General features: G+C 42.5%; 1 protein-coding gene across 4 annotated transcripts in view; it reads right to left on the bottom strand.

Moving 5' to 3' along the window:
• Positions 1-1,454: 1,454 nt before the first annotated feature.
• Positions 1,455-23,865, bottom strand: part of pitpnm3 (PITPNM family member 3) — a 51,579-nt gene continuing 29,168 nt past the window's right edge. For all 4 annotated transcript variants that reach the window (XM_035385076.1, XM_035385072.1, XM_035385073.1 and 1 more), the window contains 15 exons: positions 23,341-23,561; positions 19,933-20,122; positions 18,949-19,071; positions 18,543-18,724; positions 13,960-14,117; positions 13,128-13,298; positions 9,851-10,027; positions 8,687-8,835; positions 8,094-8,210; positions 5,255-5,371; positions 4,956-5,104; positions 4,651-4,800; positions 3,578-3,761; positions 3,244-3,372; positions 1,455-1,954 (listed from right to left, as the gene is read on the bottom strand). In XM_035385076.1, coding sequence (XP_035240967.1) covers positions 1,637-1,954; positions 3,244-3,372; positions 3,578-3,761; positions 4,651-4,800; positions 4,956-5,104; positions 5,255-5,371; positions 8,094-8,210; positions 8,687-8,835; positions 9,851-10,027; positions 13,128-13,298; positions 13,960-14,117; positions 18,543-18,724; positions 18,949-19,071; positions 19,933-20,122; positions 23,341-23,561 — 2,535 coding nt within the window. In that variant the 3' untranslated portion in view covers positions 1,455-1,636. The remainder of the gene's footprint in view (positions 1,955-3,243; positions 3,373-3,577; positions 3,762-4,650; positions 4,801-4,955; positions 5,105-5,254; positions 5,372-8,093; positions 8,211-8,686; positions 8,836-9,850; positions 10,028-13,127; positions 13,299-13,959; positions 14,118-18,542; positions 18,725-18,948; positions 19,072-19,932; positions 20,123-23,340; positions 23,562-23,865) is intronic.

Genomic DNA, 23,865 nt, shown 5'->3' with positions numbered 1-23,865 from the left:
TGGCAGACATTTTTATCCAAAGTGACGTACAAAAAGTGCATTTCATGGTCATAGACAACTGCTAAACACAGGTTCAGTAAGGTACAATACTTATTTTGAACACTATTCTGACCTAACCTCTGCAAAGCCAACTAGGCAGAAGAATAAGCTACAGTATTAGGACAAATACAAATTACCAAAAAGTGCTGGGATGGGGCAACATGTAACAAGTGTCATGAAAAGGCTTTTTTTTTTTTTTAAATTTAAAAGAGTGAAATATACAGCGTGGTGGTGGTTAGTCTAGGTATAGTCTGAAGAGATGAGTCTTCAGGCCACGGCGGAAGATGGGTAGTGAGGGGGAGGTTCGGAGAGGGACGGGGAGTTCGTTCCACCACTGGGGAGCTAGGGTGGAGAAGCTCTGCGATCTCTTTGGGCGGGTGGGAGGGGTTACAAGGCGCCCTGCTGCCGCAGAGCGGAGTGGTCGAGCAGGCACATAGAATCGAGAATTCATAATAACATGGATTGCATGTAAAATGGTTCAACAAAAGGGTATTTTCATGACAACTGCACCATAATATTACATCCCCTGGACATGTTTGGTATGGACATATCAGGGAAATTCAAGAAACTGAATGAAATATGTTTCATACCAAATAAAATTTAATAAAACATAGTTTCAGAAACTCAGGGAAGAATTATCCCAATGGAATGTCCTCTCTGGTAAACATCTCCTTTTCCCAATTTCCCCACTAATTGTTTTGACAACAGCCTCCGAATGGTGGGGGCCGAAATTCCAGATTTTATTATTCGGCCAGGTTAATTTATGGCACTGCCGCGGGATTTGGCCTAAAAGGAAGGGAGACAATCCTGTCGGGGAAGATCGCAATCGACTTCCCACACTGCGCAGGCTCTGTGATTTTGTGTGTAGCTAAACAGGCTGGGTAAGAACTTTTTACTCTATATTTACGTTTTAAAACCTTCCATATTTTAAATTGATTGTGAATTTGAAGCTAATGACCTAACTGCCTGTTAAATAAATTCTTATTTTTAACTTGCATGGTCTTCATGACTCTAATCCATTTTATCTTCTTTTCAGCCGAAATTCCGATTAAATAAAAAACTAAGTTCACTCCAGCACAAAATAAAGTAGCTCACAAAAGTACAGTGTACTGAGTGTACTGGTTGTGTTGTAGTCACAGAGTTTAGAAATATGCTAAATTCACTCATCATAGAAAATACTACTGGTTAAAATAAGTGAGTCATCGAAAACAATGGTAGGACCTCCCATTTCTGGGTTTATGAAGCTTTACTCTTCCATCACTAGAATGCACTCAGACACAGTGTCATTGTTGGCTCAGAAGCAGTTATTTTGGCTTTTTAAATAACCTCGCTGCAGGCAACTGGTCTATTAGTGATGAACATCCTGTATGACAGTTTGAAGTGCAAAAATCACACAAGTGCACAAAACGCAGAAGTACTTTCAGAACCTTTATCATCAACAATGACCTTCAGGGAGACACACAATGAAAGCATCACTTAAACAAATAACATTTCTGTTGTGGGTAAGGGAATTCAGTAATTATAAAACACACAGAACAAGTGTTCCCCAGGATACTCTGGCCATCCTCATTATCTCATGCCCATTTCTCTGTCTCTGTTAGGGTGCTGCGTCTCTCTGAAGAACACTCCGCCTCCAGGCTCCGTCAGCTCCACTGGCCCCGCCCACAGGGTCCTTGTCGGACTCGGGCTGGCTTTGGGCACGCTCGGGTTTGGGGTTGGGAGTTGAGGGAGGGTCGGGTTGCTGTACAGATGTGGTCCTGCGCAGGTGGGTGCGCTTGCACAGGAAGTCGGACTTGGTGGACAAGCGGAAAGTGCCCTTCCGCAGGACCATGCGTGCTGAAGAGCTCTTCTTGGACCTGGTCCTGTGTCGACACTGCAGGCAAGAGAGGTGCGCCGCATAGCCCTCACTCAGGAACTGCACATAAAGCAGAGTCACAGATAAAGCACACTGAGTCTCAGTCCAAATCTCAGCTTGGTCACGGCAGGGAACAGACCTGAGTAATGTGCATGCTTTCCCCTTTATGTTTGCATTGAATTTGGGCCTGTCTGTATGAAGAACCACTGAATTGAACAGGGATGGCGACAACTCATCAGAGACAGAGAGAGAAAGAGAGGGGTGGGTAGTGACTGGTGTACATGATTACACATTGGCCAAGTATCTCCACCAAAGATGCAAAGCAAAGACGGATCCCAACAAAGTACAGGCTCAGTGATGAGAGTCTGGCCCTTGAGAAAGGCCGTTATAAACAGTCACGGTTGCCAAAGGAAAAAAGCTTTGTGGTCACTGGGAGGCTGGTGAGGTGCAAACAGTGATGAACTTCGTCCTACATTGTGCAAAGTATACAGAACTGAAAGAAAAATATTTTTTAAAAGTTAAAATATCTGTCCTTAAATTCAATTATCAATCTTCCTGGAGGAGGAAGCCACAGCACAACTGGCTGCACAATATGTGGTAGCGTGCTGAGAGACAGTGGATAGACAACATCACCATCACATTGTCCGTAAAATGGCGCCAATAATCCCGAATTGTCACCAATAGGAAATAGCTTATTGTCTTTTTAAAATAGTTTTTGTTGTTTATTACCACTATTATTTGTGAACAAAGCACCCCAATCCCACTCCAATTACTGAGGGTCCAAGCACCCATTCATTATCATTGTTGTACATGATTATCGTTCATATAGTTGTTGCTACTATTGTTGGTTTATGTACAGTAAAGCTTGAATTTAACAAAAAATAGTGAGAGAGGTGAGAAGTGAGAGTGGGAGAGGGGGGTGGGGTGGGGTGTGAGAGGGAGAGAGATGGGGGGGCGGGGAGTGAGAGGGAGAGAGAGGCGAGGAGTGGGAGGGACACAGAGAGACATGGCGGGGAGTGAGAGGGAGAGAGAAAGGGGTGGGGAGTGGGAGGGAAAGAGAGACAGACAGGGTGAAGAGTGAGAGGGAGAGAGAAAGGGGTGGGGAGGGATAGAGAGAGAAGGCTGAAGAGTGAGATGGAGCAGGCAGATGATGGAGAATGAAAAAGAACGATGGAGGAGAGAGATTGTTGCAGGAAAGATACACCAAGACATTTTCACTTAAGTGTTACTGGGGATTTGGCAAATGCACTGAGCAAATGCATGCTTGGTTATGGTTCTCAGCCTTACACCTCAAACCAAATACGTTTGAAACACTGGACATTAAAAAGCCAAGAATGGGGACTTCCCACCTGACATTGATTCTGGTACTTTTTGGATGGCCGTCCCACAATGTAGATCTGAGTGGGGCTCAAACCAAGCATGCTGTACACCGAAATGTCCTTCATGGAACCGTAGGCCGAGCTGATTTTGATGTGACACTGGAAAAAAAAAAAAAATCACAGTCAGTCACACTTACAGGAACTGGTGCCATTCTTCTGGTTTGTATGCACGTGTGTGCATGCGTGTGTGCGTGTGTATGCATGAATGAACGTGTGTGTGTGTTTGTGTATTTGTCTCTGCATATGTGCGTGTTTGTCTGCGTGCGTGTGTGTGTCTGTGTGTTTTATAGTGGTGCACATGTACCTCTTGCATGAGGTTCCTCAGAAAGATGGTTTTTTGGCGCAGCGGGTCGTGCACCAGCCCCTCTGAGAAGAAGATCATGCCATGGGGGAAGTTGTGCTGGGAGAGCCAGGAGAGCACGCGCTGCTTCTGCATGTCTGGCCGGCCCGTGATGTAGATGATCAGGTAGCCCAGGTCCTGCCAGTGTCTGCACAAAAGCCAGCAGCTCCCAATGGTCACAGTGTTTTCAACCAATCTTAATCTGTAGCTGCTGTCAATAGGAGCCATTACAGCCTAGGTCACAGTCCTCCCTCCATCCCACTCCTTCGGCATCTACCTATGTTCACACTCAAATTCACATTCAAAATGCTTTATTGGCATGACAGGATATGTCTTATATTGCCCAAGCACAGAAAAGCACATATACAATGGAACACATAAACATAAATCGAGACAAAGGGTGTACACAGAAATATAGGCCTATCTTAATATGCTCACTGGTTGTCCCTCTGTTTATGGCATTTGTGGCTAGTCCAATACATTTTCTGTGTCCTCCTAATAAATAGCGGAGCTTTTGGTGGTCATTGAAAGTTTTAAATTCTGGACATGTTTTTATGAATTTTGGGCAGAAAAATTCTCCCTTATATCCTGGTAAGTTTCAAATGTTGTGAGGAAGTGCAGCTCTGTCTCCACCACTCCCTGACTGCGTGTAAGCACAGTTTCCAATAGGTTAAATATTTTTCTTTTTGTTTCATTATAATTGTGTTTGGACCAATTCTCTGAGCTAGGAGGGTATCACTGTCCTCGAACAGTTCGTTCGTATGTAATTCAGTGAATCCCAGGACCAGTTGACTAAGGGGACTATTCTTTATATTCACCTCTTGGCATTTCAGGGCATTGTAATGATAGCAATGAGGGTCACGTGTTTTTAAACGTTTCCAAAATTTGATGGCGCTTTTCTCAATATTAATTAGTATTGGATATTGGCCTTATCTCTCTCTCTCTCTCTCTCCCTTTCTCTCTCCCTCTCATTTCTTCTCTTTCTCTGTCTCACTCCATCTCTCTTACACACACACACACACACATGTTGCAGTTACCTGACAACATCCACGGCTCCTGGGCGGACCTTGGGATCCGTTCCCATGATAGAGACGCTGGCAGTGAAGGATCCGTCGATGCTGAACACCACACACTCCATCCCCTTCGGCAGGACCGTCACAAAAGCCTCTGCGCACGACTGGTCACCCCTGAGAGACAACCAGAGAGCTCTCACATCATCTGTACCTCAGTACAATAAAACTATTAAGTACCTCTTAAATATCTAGTTCAGGGATGAATGATTCTTATAGAAACAACCCACCATTGGTAACCCCACAAGGAAGGAAAATAGGCTGTTTCTCACTTTACCACCATTCTGATGGGGTACACGCCCACCGGCAGCCTTTTGTTCTGAGGGATGGAGTAGGATACTCTGCCACTATTGTTGGTCACCTCCGTATCAAAGTAAACCCATCCCCCTGACTGAGGCTGAGTCATCAGGTACACGTCCACCTAAGAGGGTGTTAGCAGGAGTAAAGACAGGTCAGAAAGGGTAACACTTGCAATCAGGTGACTTTAACACTCCAGAAACACTGAGAAAGTTCCCTCTGAATTGTGCCATGTCTTTTGCAGGCTGAGATATAGTTCATGTAATTGTAATACCTTCTCTCCAGTCAAAGTAACCATGTCCAGTGGGCCATACATGAACCGACCAACCAAGATCTGTGGGCCGTCCTCTGATGCGATGACATCATTCACTCTGTGGTTGGCGGTAACATTCTGCGGGAAGAATGGTCACCGTCACTCTTTTCTTCGGCATAATCTCAGTATCCCAAGCTGTAGGAGCTTGGTGATGGGAAATAAAGAGGGAGTGACAGCAGTATTGTCCTCATCCCCCTTCAGAACCATTCTCACCCTCCTGATGGCCTCTATCCACCTAATCAAATTCCCATTCCTTTGCGAAGCAAGACCTACTGTTTGGTAGCTAAACACAGGGGTGTCATGTGGGACTACCACAAATTCAGAGGGACTATACTCATTGTCATAAAATGTGTCACAACACAACAACTTTAAAAGTAATGTTTTTAATAGATTTTGCGGTGTGTCCTTCTGCTGAATTAATTTAATTACTAAGCAACAATAATTTCTTGTTTGGACCTACTTTAACTAGCTACATATAAACAAGCGAATATGTTAAACATTTCCACTTTCTGGAAGTTTGCTCTTGCAGTTTGTGTGATACTCTATTCACCTGTGGTTTATCGGGGATTATAGCACGACTGGAACACTGTAATGACCAATGAGCACCCAGGACTGTAACTGTCAATTCTATTATACAGTACTGCTCATTTAAAAGAGCTACATGTATGTCCAAGAGCTTTTAGTATTTTTTTTTTAGTATTGTTTTATTTATTTATTTATTTATTTACCAGTGTATTAATGTTTAGGTAATCAAGAAAATGACAATCATTGACCAACCAGTCAAATCACTTCACTAAAATAGGAGATGAACTTACATAGCAATGCTGTACAATAATAATGCAAGTTCTGAACAGATAATTTTTTAATGTTTTGGAAAACGGGCCTCATACACAAAAATCTACTTAAATTATTCTTCCTTTTTTCCTCAAAAATGTTACTACGAAAAACCAATATGGGATTCATGACACGTGCAGAACTTTGTTTTTGTGCATATCCCAGGAGTATGAGATGATGAATGCTGACTGTTTGTAAATTTTATGCACAATTCTGTTCATGTGATTAGCATAAGGAAACAGCCATGAACAAGTACAGATAAGAAAAAAAAGATAAGAAAAAAGACTGCTGAAATGTTCATGGAAAAGTTATTGCATACAGTTTATGATCAAATGTGATCGTATGCATGTTTCCTGAATGAGGCCCATTTTGAATATATTTCCTTTCTGGAAACCACATGAACCTATGCAGCATACTAAAATTTGTACATGAATATATCTGTATTAATGCAAGTATGAGAAAGTGACAGCAGAGTTTGTGTAAATTCCATTTCAATTCAGGAAATTCACAGAATTAGCTGAAATATCCTCATTGAACATTATAGGAATTATTCACTTCATGAATTTAATTTTTTTGGTGGATTTTGAAACTGAATTTGATCCCAGCTTTGTCATGTTTTAGATTTAGTGAGAAAGCAAACTGAATCTTGAAAGAAGGCCAAGTTCTTTAAATGATAATGTTACAATTCTGGAAATTATTATTATGATAAGTCAGAACAGTGACAGGATTAGTCACTTACCAGCTCCATTTTAATTCAGTTCATTCAACAAATGAACTGAAATTCAATGACAGAACAAAAATTGCCATGATGTCCAGGGAAAAACAATCATGGCAATGATCTTTTTTATTTTTCATTTATTAATTAAATGTCAGGTTATTTCCGGTTATTTCCGGTTATTTGACTGAACTGGCATGGAATTGATCCCAGCTATACTTTGCAGTTCCAAAATAAGGAAGACAGCAATTTAGCAAGCATGCAATTGCAGCTTTTCACCAGATGAGAGTGCCACAGTACCACCCTGCTTCTCCATGTAATGTGACACGTCATTCCCTTCCAATACATTCCAACAAGCGGTATAAATGCCTCTGAGCATAATGAAAACCCCTAAATCCCTGAGGATGCAGTAGATATTATTGCGGGGGGGGGGGGGGGGGGGGGGGGGTGATTAAAGCAAGCAACTAATGTTTTCAGGATTTTCAAATCCTGTGCCATAACAGATACCAGACCATGGCACCCATTCACACACCGAAACAGTGCCTTTACAGATATCAAACCATAGGGCACATCCACACACTCGAACAGTGCCTAAATAGGGCACAATGAGGCTTACTGAATGAAACAATGAGGCAAAAAATTACAGCAAGCAACCTAGTATTGGATTGCCATCGTGCCAGCAATTTGCAAATCGACATTGCAGCAGTTAGATAGCAGCAGGGCCATGCCTTATCTAACAACTAATCCTCATTTTGACTAACTCATCTTCACTGTAGGCTGACACACTGTTGTGGTGCCGCTTTGTGAATTGTGAACAGCAGGCTGCTATTGGGCTGCTGTATGCTCGCTGGCTGGGATACCAGAAAAAGGCGATGCAGGGGCAACATTTAGTGAGCACAGAAGACTGTATTGTACTGTATTGAATATAGAGAATTGTAATATCTGTAGGGGGCTGTGTTGACCATAGAGGTTTGGACTAACCATGCAGGACTGTACTGAAATATTTTACTCAGAAGGCAGCTACTCTCCCTGATGCATCCTTTAGCAGATGCCCATACCCAGAGTTACAGAAGTGTAGAACATTGGTGTTAGTCTCAAAAATGCAAAAGTGGGATACTACCAAGGAGGCACAGAAGTCCCTTTTATAATCAATAAGTGCAAAGTCAACCAAAAAACCAAGAAAGAGTGTTGCAAACAAAAGTAAATGCAGAGTTGGTGTGGTGGTGGTGTGGACGTGGTTGGCGCCCTCACCCGCAGCTTGACATGAGTTCGTCTCCGCAGCCACTTCTCACGTGGGCCGAGCGAGGAGCGGGGGGCGGAGTCTGAACTGTCCATCTCCTGGCCTTTCACACAGTCCCATCGCATCACCTGCCAGCAACATAGGTGTACTAAGGGCCAATCCACTCTCGGCCTGTCCAACACCTGACTCACTCAAATCAAAAATTTACTGTAAAACAGTTATATTTTCTGTCAAACATGACTCAGGCAAATACTGTATCCTTGCTTAATTTCAGATTTTCACTATGCGTGAAGAACACCATGCTACAGTGCATGTGAAGTATTTAACAAGTGCACACCCCTAGAAGAGGAGTGAAACAGGTGCCAGGTTCCTGGGTGCAATGATCAAGATACACAGCCACTGACTGCATGGAACATTTAAAATGTTATATGTATTATATGTATGTTTTTTTCACCACAACATGATTATGTCACCTAAAATTATTAATAAATACTTGCATTAGTAATCAAAAGCATTTATTAATTACAGAAATCAAAGAATACAGTGCTGTGGTTCAGATTTGGGTTTGGGAAATCTCAGTAAGGTGCAGGTCCAGGTGGTTTACCTGTCTGAGCACAAAGGCCACAACATCAGTGGATTCCCAGTATGAGCTGTGGAAGAGATTGGGCAGAGCCATGGTGGAGAAGGAGCTCAGAACGTCTGGGCAGTACAGCGCATAGTCCAGCCGCTTAGACCCCCACCAGCTGCTGGAGACTGAGAGAGAGAGAGAGAGAGAGAGAGAGAGAGAGAGAGAGAGAGAGAGAGAGAGACAGAGAGAGAGACAGAGAGAGAGACAGAGAGAGAGAGAGAGAGAGAGAGAGAGAGAGAGAGACAGAGAGAGAGACACAGAGAGAGAGAGAGAGAGTGAGTGAGAGAGAGAGAGAGAGAGAGATTCATTTTAGGAAGGAGGAATATTTCATAATGGGATGTAAGATGAGTAACAACATGCTGTAAAAGACAGACAGTAAATGAAGACTAAAATATATCCAATTAAACACAACAAAGCATCTCTGCTTTAATTAAGCACTTTGCTACCTGGAATAGGCCATCTCTGTCACTCTGGTTATATAGCCCATCCTTGAGATTACATAATTACATAATCATTTCACTCATGCCTGACTCTAGACTAACAATTTAAATTTAAAAACCGTTTATCAATGATATTTCACCTCAAAAGTAAACTTTCACTGTTTACTACATTTTGAAAAAAGTAAGTCTTCAGTCCGTGGCTAAATGAACACTTTAATTTCATAGAATTGGTAATTGGACAGTGTCTATAAAACTATTACAGTGGTTCCCAACCCTGATTCTGCAGATCTACCATCCTGTTGGTTTTCACTCTGACCATAACAAAGCACACCTTATTTGACAGCTAGAGATCTTGTTGAGCTGGAAATGAGTAGAATCAGGTGTGCCACGTTAGAACTGAAATGAAAAACTACAGGATGGCAGATCTCCAGGAATAGAGTTGGGAACATAGACTGTATAAAAAATGTGGACCAAGTCATTATGATGTCACTCATTGACTGATGAAGTTATTGCAATGGCAGGTACGGCGTCCAAGAAATTGAACCTTGGCAGGGCATGCCCCATGCCTACAGTCTATGGCACCAAGAGTTTTCAGGTTATACCATATATTGGTACTGCCTGGCAACCAAACCTACACACATTCCACAGTGCCACCACAACTGCTTCACTTATGTCCAGTGGCTGAAACCATCTCACTCACTGTTGGAAATGGTGTTGCTTAGTCTGCTTGTGCAGCAGGCAGATGTCTCACTGTTGGTGCTGTCCAGGCTGACTCGACGCATGGTACCCTCAAGACTCCCACTTTCCCCCAGCTCAGGCCTTCCTGGACTGGACCCCCCCTCCAAGAAGACATCTGGGTGCCTAAGGATGCTATCAGCTGGAAAAAGGATCATGACAACATGAATAAGACAGATGGAATTATTGGATAAAATTCATCGTAATGTTTGTGTTCTTTAGATATTTTACCCGATGGCTGATGTCACTATTATAATGAGGTAACATATTTGAGTTATATATTCTTGCATCATCTGCACAGCTATATAAATGAGCACTGTGTTTTGTGATTCTATTGCCAAGGGGGGACATTTACAAAGAAAATGGCCCAAAATGTATCCGTGTGGTACTCCACATGTGAGGTTAACTATAATGAGCACAGAAGACTGAATTGTACTGTATTTATTATAGAGAATTGTAATATTTATTGGGGGCTGTACTGACCACAGAGGATTGGACTGACTACTGTATACAGGACTGTACTGAGATATTTTACTGATATTTACTATTTTACTCATTTTTTAACAATGGAATGTTAAACCGTAAGAGCTATTTTAAAGGCTAATACGCCAATAGAAGCTAACCTTAAACAGAAGCCAGGGCTGTTATACATTATTATTGTAAAGCAATGCTTTTAATTGTGTGTTTTCTTTTTTACACAATTCAGCCTGCCACATTCTGGTGCGTTGAGTGGTTGTGGTTGAGTGAGTGAGAGACATTGCCATTAATGTAAAAGCTGTTATTAGATTACTGGGTGGAACCACTTCCCTTCATTTGCTGAATGTGTCAACCTTTTTCTAGAAAAGTGCCTTAAACAGAAACAGAACTTTTCTTTCAGGGCTTCTGTATTAAGGGCTAAGATAATAAGGTAAAAATAAGATCCTTATTGAATCACCTTATTTATGATTCAATAGCTACTTAGTTTGACAGTAAAGAATGCTCTCTTTTTTTTAAAGAATAATTATGTATGAGTCACTTCAGTCTACATCCAATCTGGGGGAACTGACCACCTTTATTTTGGCAAGACAAACTGTTTTCAGAATAAAAGCCTCAAAGGCACCTGTAATATTGGGTGCAACTTCTACTGTTTCCTGCAAAGCATAAACATGTACTGCTTTGCACAAATGAATCTGAAAGGTTCAGAGAACTGAATCCTGAGAGATTGGCATACTCTGCCTGCTCCAAGAGCATATCAGTCTAACAGAAATAGAATGCAATAGAAAAAGTAATGTTCTTACTGAACCAACAAAGTCCTTGTTACTGACACTGTTTTTAAATAAAGCACAGCCCGCAATGCTTGCACTGATAAATTAGCATTAATCTGTACAGTATGTATGCTTAAGGCAAGTGTCACAAGCCGTTAAATCTTGCATATGAATGCACACAGCGAAAATATGACCAGAGATACCCCACCTGCCTGAAAGCAGCAGTGCCAGTATTTTGGTGTCTCTTTGATATGACTGAGCTTGCCACATTTCTTGGAGTGTGCAGAAATGCAGATCATTTTGTGTCTGTCTCTCCTCTTGTCTGATAAAACCTGGTAGAATTGACATTTATTCCTCCAAACCCAACTGTTGTCAATTGTGATTACAGTGGGGAGTGACAGAGCAGCACTGCCAACATTTTCTGTTGGCATTTTCTGATTTTAAAATAGAACCACATCCTTATTCTCCCATCTGCACTCGGTAGCTCCTTTGTGTGGAGTTCTTTTGACGTGGAGGATGATAATGCAAAGCTGTCTGACTTAACCCTCTCAATACATCACAGCCTGTCTGACAGAATCTCTATTTTGGGAAGGAATGATATTGGATTTGTTTTCTTAAGGTCCGACTGGGTACATTTCTATGACGCAGTGCCCTATTACAAACCCGGTGACAGATTTGTGTGCTTATAGTTTCTTTTCCAGATGTGCTTCATGAGCAGTTTATTGTGCGGTGAGTGTCTGTGAGATGACCTTTCTGTTTGATGGGAACCCTGGACTGATGGGTTGCAGAGGAGAAAAAATACTTGGTGATTAGGAGACATGGCAACAGAAGAAGAGCCAGCATTGCCATTATCTAGAGCACCATAGACATGAATAAGGGGTAAAATTTAATTCCAATATCATCTCCTTTTTTAAATGCATTCTCTCAATACAGTAAGTTGTACAATTATGTCAAGTAAACTAAAAGGCAAAGACTATCTAGACTATGGTACCATACAGACATTCTGTGAGCATTATTAGATATTTAATATTTTCCCTCCCCAGCCCTATACTGAAAAGTGCCAAAATTTCCAATGGGTCTGATAGATGTGAGGTGTAAGGGAATCTCATTATGTCGCAGTCAATGAAAGTGCACAGCTAAATACATCAGTCACAATAACACGCCCCTGTACGTCTGCGCCTAGACTGAGGAGCTGCCATAAAACATAATCACAGGGCTTCCGAGATGAGAAGCCCGCCCCAGTTAAAACGATGTTTCAGCTTTCATCGTATAATCATTAAGCTGACTGGAGAATTGATGGAAATATTCCTGTGCCTATTCACTATAATCATATTCTTAGAGAGGAATATTAATTTTAAGGTGCTCAGTGCTTGGAAAAAATGTAGGCACAGGAATGACCAGAGGGGGTGCTATCGCACGATGATGTCGATGAGGTGAGCATGTCTTCCCTCTCTGGGCAAGACTATATCCAGTTACAGTACACATAGCCTCACAGGACTTCCCCATGCAGTCAGCCATGGAAAGTTCAGGACTGAATCCTCATTGGACCACGTGCCACATTATCACTCTAAAAACACTTCTTCACCCTTGAGGACTGGGTATATGCTGATATTGGATTACTTGGCTAATCGTGCCTTGGGGGGAGAGTGCGTCTTTAGGGGCCATGCATACAAGGTGCAGATATGAGTGCAGAGAAGATAATGGCTGACGGTTGCACAGGACCCTGAAGGCAGATTGCTAGGATGTTTCCTTATGCAAATCATGTACATGCATTCAATTTACAAACAATTGGCATTCACCAACTGATACACCCGGGATACACACAAGGTCAAAGTCTGTGCATGTTTCATGAATCCCTCATTGGTTTTTCATAGGTACTTTTTACACAGCTTACTAGTTTACACAGTAAGCATTGGCTCAGTCAGTGTTTACACACTGCATGCACACAGGTATACCTGTCTACCAGAGGGCAGTGCTAGTGTGAGGAGGGACTCTTACCTATGAGAGAGGAGAACCTGTCTCCCAGAGGATAGCGCTGGTAGCGTGGGACAGAGAAGGGGGGCAGCTTGTGGAAACAGGAGTGAAGCAGGGGTTCCAGTCGGGAGGCAGACGGGTCAGAGGAGTAGAAGAGGTTGAAGATTTGGGAGCAGGCAGGCTGGAGATGGGTCACTAGAAAGACAGAGGACACCCTGTCTCTGTTATCCTACACAGTGGCATGAATTCAATCAACTTCAGTCTTTAAAGGGAACCTTCACTAGAAAACAAACATGAACTCAAAATGCAAAAAAAAAAAAATGGAATTAAGAATCTCTCATTTGGTCCTTGGTTAAGAATTGTGTTATTTTATTTTGTCGTTGGTATTTGAAAAGCTGAGGCCTTAGAGCAATGCATATGGGATTACTGTGCTAATGCAATGTTAATGGTGATTGATTTGCATTAATGTATTCCCATTCATCTTGGATTTTAGTGAGGGGTATGTCCAATGAAGTTTCCCTTTAACTCTCAAAATTAAGGACAAAATTTTGAAGTTCATATTAAAGTGTAATCAATAATTTAAACTTGGTTTACTGTATCAATTTATACCCTGTTTTATATAAACTCGCACAATAAGTCATATCAACCCCCTGCAGGTCTCCACTTGAGTCAGGCGCTTATCAGATCATCACACCATTTGCAGCTTGGAGTGATTCATCTGTCTTGCACAAGGGTTTGAATACTGACTCACCTTGGACAGCGAGTAACGGCTGAATACAGACTCACCTAGGACAGTGAGTAGCGGGTGAGGACTGACTCACCTCGAACAGCGAGTAGCGGGTGAGGACTGACTCACCTCGAACAGCGGGCAGCACAGTCCTCCTCATGGCCAGGACGAGCCCCAACGGGCAGCCCAGCAGGAAACAATAAGACACTTCAAAGTCAAAGTGGCCAGGGTTAGACACCAGGCTGCTGCTCTGGTCTGGGTGCAGATCTCCCTTCTCCTGCAGAAGACTGGGGACACAGGTAGGGGGAAGAGATTCCAACATCCCTCAGTTACAGAACTGCCACAACAAAGGAAAAACTGGAAAGAACTACACCTCTTTATGCTGGGCTCTTTCCCATGCACTATAAGCCCAGTTAATAGTAAATTTGTATATTAAATAATCTTTTGACAATGCTGCTATGATAAATCATGACAAGCCAATGAATATTATGATATGGCTTTTTGCACAAATGCTTTCAATTCCTAAGCAGTATTACATAAAATGATGAAATCACATTGACAATCCAGCCCTCCTGTCTTGGCCCAATCAAACCACACTGTGGCAATATAGAGCTCCACATATAAGTGAATATTCAATAAATTCAGTAAAAAAACTTACTATACAGATATTTAAACCAGCCTTATAAATCAAACTAACCCGACATCAACACAATGACTTTGGAACAGAGTTGTAATATCAGGGCTCTATATACTGGAAGTACATTGGCTTCATTGAGGCTAAGAGCGATTGGACCTCATAATTTCTGCTTGCGTTTCTAATTGCAAACGGCTGAGGCAGCACTGTTGTACACAGCATGCCAGTAAATAATGCCTTAACTGAGACTGAGAGAATCAGAGGGACAATGATTACCTGAGGGCAGGTGCAGTAAGTGCAATCCTACTACATCAGATGAAAAAACATTAAAAGCCTGAGAAGAGATGGAGGTTAGATCCTATAAAGTTGCGTGTGTCTAGTCGGTCTGTGATTAAGGTGCGCTGGGTTGGCTCAGGCTAGAATGCACGTCACCTCCACACAGCCTGTGTGGAATTATACTCAGGTTTAATTTACTGCTGCACAGCCTGTGCAGTGTGATGCATAGGTTTAATTTACCCCCATACAGCCTGTGTGGTGTTGTGCTCCAGTTTTCAGTGTTTGAATAGCAGCTCATATCTTGCGCCCATTTATCCTTCAGTCTGCCCTTGTTAGCTTGGAATAGACAAGGTGACTGATTCAGGTCCATGAATCAATCTGCCAATGATTTCTGTATATTATAATTTTCTCATGTTCTCTCTCTTTCTCTCTTCCTCCCTCCATCTCTCTCACACACAAGGAATTTAAACGGAAAAGACTGAGGCAGGGCCAGTGCTGCCCACCCAATTCCCTTACTGGGTTCACAATTTGGACATACATACTAATTGTACATATGTGATTTTTCCATTCAGATAGATGACATATCATCCAAGCTTTTCGGTAAATTAATTTTAAAAAATGTGTTTGATAGGGTTGGTACACTTTTTTAATCAATGATTTTCCATGCCTTTTCCATGACGTTTCTCAAACCTTTAACCCAATTACCATGACCAAAAGCAGCAACGTTCCGGCTGGCACCGCGCCATGCATTACATAATAAAGGGGAGAGCACAGAGGACAGATAGACTGGCAGACCCACTGCAGGGATTTTTGATGGTGGCATCTGTGTGGAAACCATAAGCACTCATGAATCACTCAGATCCCCGCTGCATGAGAAACAGATGCTCCAGGCTGGCACTGCATAAGGCATGGGCTGAGTGAGGGACATTAGCACATTCCAGAGTCATGCACGCTTATGAGTAGGGAAGACCAAAGGTTACAAAATTAGTAGTAAGTAATGAAATAGATTGAATTATTATCTGTAATTTATTTTAAATGTATTATTAATTTATTCATATCAGAAGGACCCTTTGCACATTGGCTCTTTTATTCATTTTATCACATATTTATTTCTACATGTATTTACGGTATGTCAAGGTGTATATATTCCCACTCGTATTTATTTAAAGGCATATTCATTTAAAAACAACCTGTCAGTCAACATGGAAGGTGTGGGGTCAGCTAAGATCATAGAGACAGTGCAAAAAGAGGCCACTCCCCCATGATTGGGTAAATAATCTGTTGCGCTTCTTAGAGTCAGTATTACCAGTCAGAAGATTTACAAGATTATAAAAATACTTTAAAAGTTAAAAACTATATATTTTTAAGTTGTTGTGTGGTGGGCTGTACAAATACCAAAGCCAAGAACACTGATTTTAAAGGTCCAGGAAACTGGTTTCATATTGTGGTGATATTCCCCAGAAGTAACAGTTGTCTTCTTATTTCTTTCAAGTTTTTAACCCAGTTATAGCCAATAAAATGTACTAAACACTAATAAATTGACCTGTTCAGCACGAAAGCTATTTGATTGTTGCTAGGCTAATGGCAGGCCTACTTATCGATCCATAGTCGACTAGAAAACTTTCACTTGTCAAACAAATGTAATTGAGTTTTCAGACGTTCGCAGTGTTTGTAGTATGCCAGTATATAGTTCAGCTGAGCTGTCACTGTCACTTGTCTGCAGCCCACTATGTTTGTCAGAATAAGTGTTAGATAAACACACAGACGAATACAAATGCATACAAATATTTCCTAAAATAAATCCGGATATTTCAGTAAACTGAAATATATGATTTTTTCAGTCAGATGGAAAACATATCATCCACATTTTATTAATATGTTGAAATATTATGCACAACTAAAAAAATGAAATAAAGAGTTCTTGCAGTAGTTGCACACAGCTAGCCAAGAAGAAGGTAAATATTGCCTAAGAAGGTAAGTATTTTTTAAACTCAAAACTGCAAAAAACAATCCACTGAAGTAAGCAATAATTATTATGGCACTAATGATAGCTGAATGCCAAAATATTTGCCTTTGGCTTAATTTTTCTTTTTCATTCATTTTAGCACTTGAGCAAGTAAATGAGTTGAAGGACAAAATATTTTTGCAAAACATCAATGTCTTATGTTTTGCTGTACTTGGACATCATTATTTCAAATCAACATGAAGAAATAATTCAAAGAAAATATTTTTCATATTCCATGATGAAAAATAGTTGTCAGTTAAAAGACATCAAAATACACAAAACCACCAAAAACAGAAAAAGCAAACCCCCAAAAAGGGAAAAAAATATTGAGTACTCATAAATATACAATTTTCCTTCTGATGTATTAGAAATCACTTATGAATGTAAATGCAAAGAATTCAATGAAATGCAATGTATTTTTCAATATTCATGATGAAAATTTCTTTACATATGAGAACATTAAAATACTGTAGTTTTACCTCAGTAAGTAAAAAAAAAAAAACTTTAATTAGATTTCTCCTGTCAAAAATACAATAAAATAAATAAGATTTTACCTTTAATCACAAGACAAAATTTCATAAGTTTACGGATCATCAATTCATTTTGGTTTTATCGGTTTCTGGCCCTCCCCCACTAATGATTTGTATTCTGCCAGAAAAACATTCAATCCCACCCTACAAATTCCTCATCCCTGGCTGAGTCTGGGAGAGACCCCAGTGACTTGAATCTCTGAACTCGCATAAGCATAGGACCTGAAGAGAGGTTATTTAGGCTGCCTCTGGGCCACAAGGCTAAAGCAGATGAGAGACATTAAGCAAGAGAATTAATGAAACCCTTTGCTGTGACCATAAGAAGTTGACCATCAAATTACTGCAGTGAGGTAGTGAAGAAGGTACTTGTGCATCCCAGAAGTACACTGTGTGCAGCAATGCGTATCTGAAGTACAATGTGTGTGTGTGTGTGTGTGTGTGTTTGTATGCATGAGTGTGTGTGTCTGTCAGAGAGAGTGTGGCAGAGAGAGAGAGAGAGAGAGATATGCATGTCGTAAACTGCTCTGCTATGTCATAGGACTGTGCTCACAGACACAAACAGGGCTATTTTTAGAAAGCAGCAGAACCATTATTCAGAAAATGCTAAAATGAGAAAAACACTTTGGCTGACACTTTCTGCAGTAGTGCAGACCATAGCCAGACAGCGCCTCCCAGACAACAACAGATTATCTTCTGGGAGGAAAGATGACTTCATTTACATAAAAATGGCAGCTAAGAATATGATTGTGGTGTGGGGATGGCTGGTTTAAGCAGCCACACCTGCCCTAGGTCAAGCTAATTAGACCTGGCCAATTGGATAATTGGTTAAGAATTTGATAATTGCCCAGGCTAATTGGACCCGAGAACAGGAGTGGCTGCACCTGTGCGTAGTGAGGTAATCAGTGCGCACAGGTTAAATCTGCCATCCCCACTCACACAAGGGGAGCCTCTGTCATGACTGTTTTACATCTGCTCAGTTGGCTGTAACATCTTGCCGACCCTTGTAAATAAATGTGGACTGTTGGAACATCATCTCCCTGTGGCTCTGTGCTGGAGGGCCCCTAGGACAGCCACTTCGGTGGCCTGTGGCAGGCTTGTTTGCCACAATGATATATACAGTACATTCATCTCAGATGTCACTCTATTGAAATGTAATTTAAAAGCACATACTATTGCTTTGGTTTCACAACCACAGCTGGCAACCTGCCACATGCGTCAGCACATTGAAACAAATCCATCATCACCCTTATCTTCAGGTCTTACGCACCGGCTGAAGAGGGCATGCTGGCAGGCCGAATCGCCGTCGCACGAGTCGCTCTGCTTCCTGTTGAGCGGCTGTCTGCTGGGGGTCACCGTGTCCCTCGGGACTGAGATATCAATGTTACTCTTGCTAAGGCGCTTGCTAGAGCTCAGCTTGGGGCTAGATTCCTGCAGAAGGCCCAGGCTGTCCTGCATGGTAGTAGGGGAGTGACATGGGGAGAGATCCAACTTGACCATCACACAAACAGCACAAACAGACACCATTCACTGAAGTGTACAGTCAGAGCATATTCAGTTCACACACACTGAAGGGATCTAATGAGATCTGTCCCAGTCTTCAGTATAGCACCGATATGGCCTGGATATCTGCCTACAAGGGCCTTAGTTATCACAGGTACACTAGCAGATCCTACCTTCAGACTCTCTGTGCTGTTGTTTTTGATGCTGCTGCTAGGGCTTCCCAGCTTCTGACTGCCACTGAAACACAAGGCGTCGAAACAGAGTACACCTCCGACGCAGTCTCCAATCAGGCATACCTGTAAAACAGCGGACACCCCCAGTGCTGTTACCAATCAAACACACCTGTACACGCCACACAGCCTCCAATCAGGGACACAAACCCCCACCCCACCCCCACCCAAATATAGCCCTGCATATCAACTTGCCCCCACTCCCACAACAAGCCCAGCGTGTAAACAGTACAGCTATTCAGTTTGATGTACATTAATGAGGCTTGATTCTAAAATTCAATTCATGTCCTCCAATAAATATCTGGAGAGGGAGAGCTAGGGTTCCCTTTAAATCTTCCCGCATTTGCTGCTTTTTAAAGGCTTAATTCCCCTGTGCAGTATAAGAGATTATGCGACCCTGTGAAAACAGCTTTGACACCTCCGAGACATTGGTGCCTCGGGTGATCAGTTCATATCTAAGAAAAATCTTCTCAGGGATACATTTCCCAAAGTCCTCATACAACAGAAAACTATGTATTAAACAGCCAGTGTGTGCTTTGTACCCTTTCAGAAGAGAAAAAAGATTTCAGCCGGATACTTGCAAGAGCAGTTAAGGGGAAGCAATTTGCTGTTGGTAATAAAAAAAGCTGAATATACAGGATGTCAAACAGTAAAATGAAAAAAGTTTTTTTTCTACCTCAGGGCTATAACAGTCTCTTCATGTCTGAATCTGTGTGGGGAAGGATTTGAACAATGCTGCCACAGTGCAGGTGCCCTCTTCTCTCCCAGCCATCAGCAAAATTAGCATTGATTGTGAAGATAAAAACTATTGCATGTATTTGCAAGTGAAAACTAAAGGGCAAAAGTATACTGAATTCCAGCCTAGCCTATTTTTAAGGCTCATCTTGACTCCCAAGTCTAAGGCCACAGGGGGGCATCAGGACACACCTGTCCTGTGAAGCCCTGGCCATCCTGGGACTGCAGGAAACTGTGGTAGACCTGGTTGGCACGGGCGATGACGGTTGCCACGGCATCCTGGTAGTAGGGGGTGACAATAGCGAGGAGCGGGAGAGCCGCCAGGGGAAGGGGGTCCACACTGCTGGACACGCAGGTCTCATCATAACTGTATGGGTTCAGACTGCCAGCACACATCATTAGCACATTTAGACTCATTATAAATCTGCATCTCGTACATTAACCTGCACTATAAATCTGCATTTCACACATTTACCTGCAATATAAATATACATCTTGCACATTAACTTGCATTAGAAATCTGCATCTCATACATTAACCTGCACTATAAATCTGCATTTCACACATTTACCTGCAATATAAATATACATCTCGCACATTAACTTGCATTAGAAATCTGCATCTCATACATTAACCTGCACTATAAATTTGCATCTCACATATTTACCTGCACTATAAATTTGTATCCCACACATTTACTTGCACTATAAAGTAAATTATAAATAAACCACACATTTTCTATGCAAATATTTCTTGTTTTGTATGTTGTTGTGGAAGTATTTATACAGGAAGTAACACAAACTATCAAGTGAATAAATATTTTACAGACATTTTAGGGACATGCATGGGTCTTGACTCATTAAGACCCATTAGCCAATCAGGTCAGATCAGGCAAGCGGTAGGTTTGATGTCTAATAAACAAAAAGTTGATATTCTTAAGATTCTGAAACTGGTTTCCTGTCTGGGACCACTTGAGTTCTGCCAAGGTATGAATGTGTCCCATGATTCTGATGTTTCTGCCAATTAGTAGCTGGATATTTGAATGCATGTAGGCATTGAGTATGCCCCACAAACAATAGCATGGTGTATAGTATCTTTGCCATCCCTGTAAGGACTTTACAAAGTAATGTGTTCTGTGAGAAAGACTATGCATGCCACTCAGGCTGTCACCCCTGCTGGAGGTACTGTCTGCCCAAATGGCTGGCAGTGCATCTCTGCTGGAATAATAATATCACTCAGTACATGGGAGTGGCTCATCGTGGAGAGGCTGAAGGATTGTGCTTAGAGGAAAGAGAGAGAAAGAGAGAGAGATAAAGAGTGCTGAGGAGAGAGCGACAGAGAGACGGACAAAGAGAACAACAAAGACACAGATAGAAAGAAAGAAGGGAGAGGGGGAGGGGGAGAGAGATATACATCCCTGAGTGAGACAGTGTGGGGAAGCATAGACAGACTACCTTGCCCCTGAACTGTCTCATATAGCAGGTGCACTGACTCAATAGCCATTTATCACAGACTGAGAGAAGCCAGCCCAGCCCTCATACACTGCAGCCCCCCAGCAGGCTCAGACTACCACTGTAGCTGTCTGGCAGGCACAGACATCATAACACTGCAGCTGTCTGGCAGGCACAGACACTCATAAACACTGCAGCTGTCTGGCAGGCATAGACTCATAAACACTGCAGCTGTCTGGCAGGCACAGACACTCATAAACACTGCAACTGTCTGGCAGGCACCGACATCATAATATTGCAGCCGTTTGGCAGGCACAGACACTCATAAACACTGCAGCTGTCTGGCAGGCACAGACACTCATAACACTGCAGCCGTCTGGCAGGCATAGACTCATAAACACTGCAGCTGTCTGGCAGGCATAGACTCATAAACACTGCAGCTGTCTGGCAGGCACAGACACTCATAAACACTGCAACTGTCTGGCAGGCACAGACATCATAACATTGCAGCCGTTTGGCAGGCACAGACATCATAACACTGCAGCCATTTGGCAGACACAGACACTCATAAACACTGCAACTGTCTGGCAGGCACAGACACTCATAACACTGCAGCTGTCTGGCAGGCACAGACATCATAACACTGCAGCCGTCTGGCAGGCACAGACACTCATAAACACTGCAGCCGTCTGGCAGGCACAGACACTCATAAACACTGCAGCTGTCTGGCAGGCACAGACACTCAAACACTGCAGCTGTCTGGCAGGCATAGACACTCATAAACACTGCAACTGCCTGGCAGGCACAGTCACTCATAAACACTGCAGCCGTCTGGCAGGCACAGACATCATAACACTGCAGCCGTCTGTCAGGCACAGACATCATAACATTGCAGCCGTTTGGCAGGCACAGACACTCATAAACACTGCAGCCGTCTGGCAGGCACAGACACTCATAAACACTGCAGCCGTTTGGCAGGCACAGACACTCATAAACACTGCAACTGTCTGGCAGGCACAGACACTCATAAACACTGCAGCCATCTGGCAGGCACAGACATCGTAACACTGCAGCCGTCTGTCAGGCACAGACATCATAACATTGCAGCCGTCTGACAGGCACAGACACTCAAACTTTGCAGCCATCTGGCAGCATGTGTGTTTTTGGGAGGGAACTGAAATGTGCCATTCACAGCTGAGACAAATAAATAATTACACGCAAAACTTTATATGGCTTATATGTGAGACAAGATACATGATAAACTTTTTCATGAAGTGGCAACAAATTCCACTTCAGTATATTATTTCAACAGTTACGCTTATTTTTCTTTTCTCTCTTTTGCCACGACTGAGGCTGTCTCTGCACAGGGAAGCGTATGAGTTTTAGGGCACTAAGCTCATCAGTCTCCTCACATAAAGCCACAGTTGTTCTTTCAGATCCCATACAGAGGAAAGAGCACAGAGGAAATGTGAGAAATGCCACCTATAATTATTAACCATAATTGTTAACAATCTCTTATTCCCAGTCTGTTCCGTCTTTTTCTCATATATAGTGCCTACTGAGTCACAAGCACACAAGCAAAAAAAAAAACTAATTCAAAATGCGCTGAAGTATGAAAGCATAGGAATTCTTTAGTGAGGTGCACTGCAGAGGAAACAGCCACCTTTGAGACATAATGAGAAGATAAGCCATGCCACTTCATATCTTGCAGTGCATCCATATCCCTGTGGCCTACATTACTGCATTGACCATATTCAAAATAGTATATTTCTTACATGCTCAACTAGTGAAGGATCCTCCTGATTACTAAGAGTAGCTATGATTAATGAATTATTAATACTAATTTTAATATCTGTCTTCTCTGAAGTTACTGCCTCAAGCCTTTCACAGTAAAAATAAAAATGGATTCAGAATAACCTACACAGCCCACAGTGTATGCTAGTTATAATTTCAGCTGAGCTCAACTAATTTAATCTCTGTGACAACGGCTTGGGGGGGGGGGGGGGGCAGGGCGCAGGTGCAGAAGGCGCTTACTGTGACAATCAGACCATGAACAGTAATTGAAATTCAGTACCATGGACAGCGGCTTGGATTCTTTCCCATTCTTTGTCTGTCCCTGGCATGGGGACACACACCGCAGGGCACTCACTGGGACAGAAGAGAGAAGGCCTGGGCGCACACTGCTGGGCACGGGACCAGCCTGATGAGCACATGTTCGGCTGCAGCCTGGAAGTGCGCACGCGCCACCTTCTCCAGCACAGACACCAGCGTCGCCACGTCCCGCGCCTTGGCCCCTGCGTCCCCACCCGTTGGGTCCAGGATGCTGCCTCCGTGCACCACCAGGACCAGCACCTGAGTTCTGCATTTCCTCTGCACACAAGGCCGGGAGCAGTCAGAAGACAGGTCAGGGAGGTGCTTACACTGCACTACATTGCATTGTGATAACTTAACAATCCCTCACATCCAGAGTGACATACAGTAGTGGAGAACATCAAAGGCCCAATTACAATCAATAAATGTAATATGAACCTAACGAACAACAATTTGTACAAACTAACAAAAGCACCATTAGACAGACTTACCAGTCTGACACAGCTATATTTATAACATTATACAAAAATACATACAAAGAAAGAAAGAATGTTTAAAGTCAGGGAAGTAATGGTTCAATCTG

This window comes from Anguilla anguilla, chromosome 12, assembly GCF_013347855.1.
Source record: "Anguilla anguilla isolate fAngAng1 chromosome 12, fAngAng1.pri, whole genome shotgun sequence".
Classification (NCBI taxonomy): Eukaryota; Metazoa; Chordata; class Actinopteri; order Anguilliformes; family Anguillidae; genus Anguilla; species Anguilla anguilla.
Note: the sequence above shows the minus strand (reverse complement) of the source record. Positions and strands in the feature narration are given on the sequence as shown.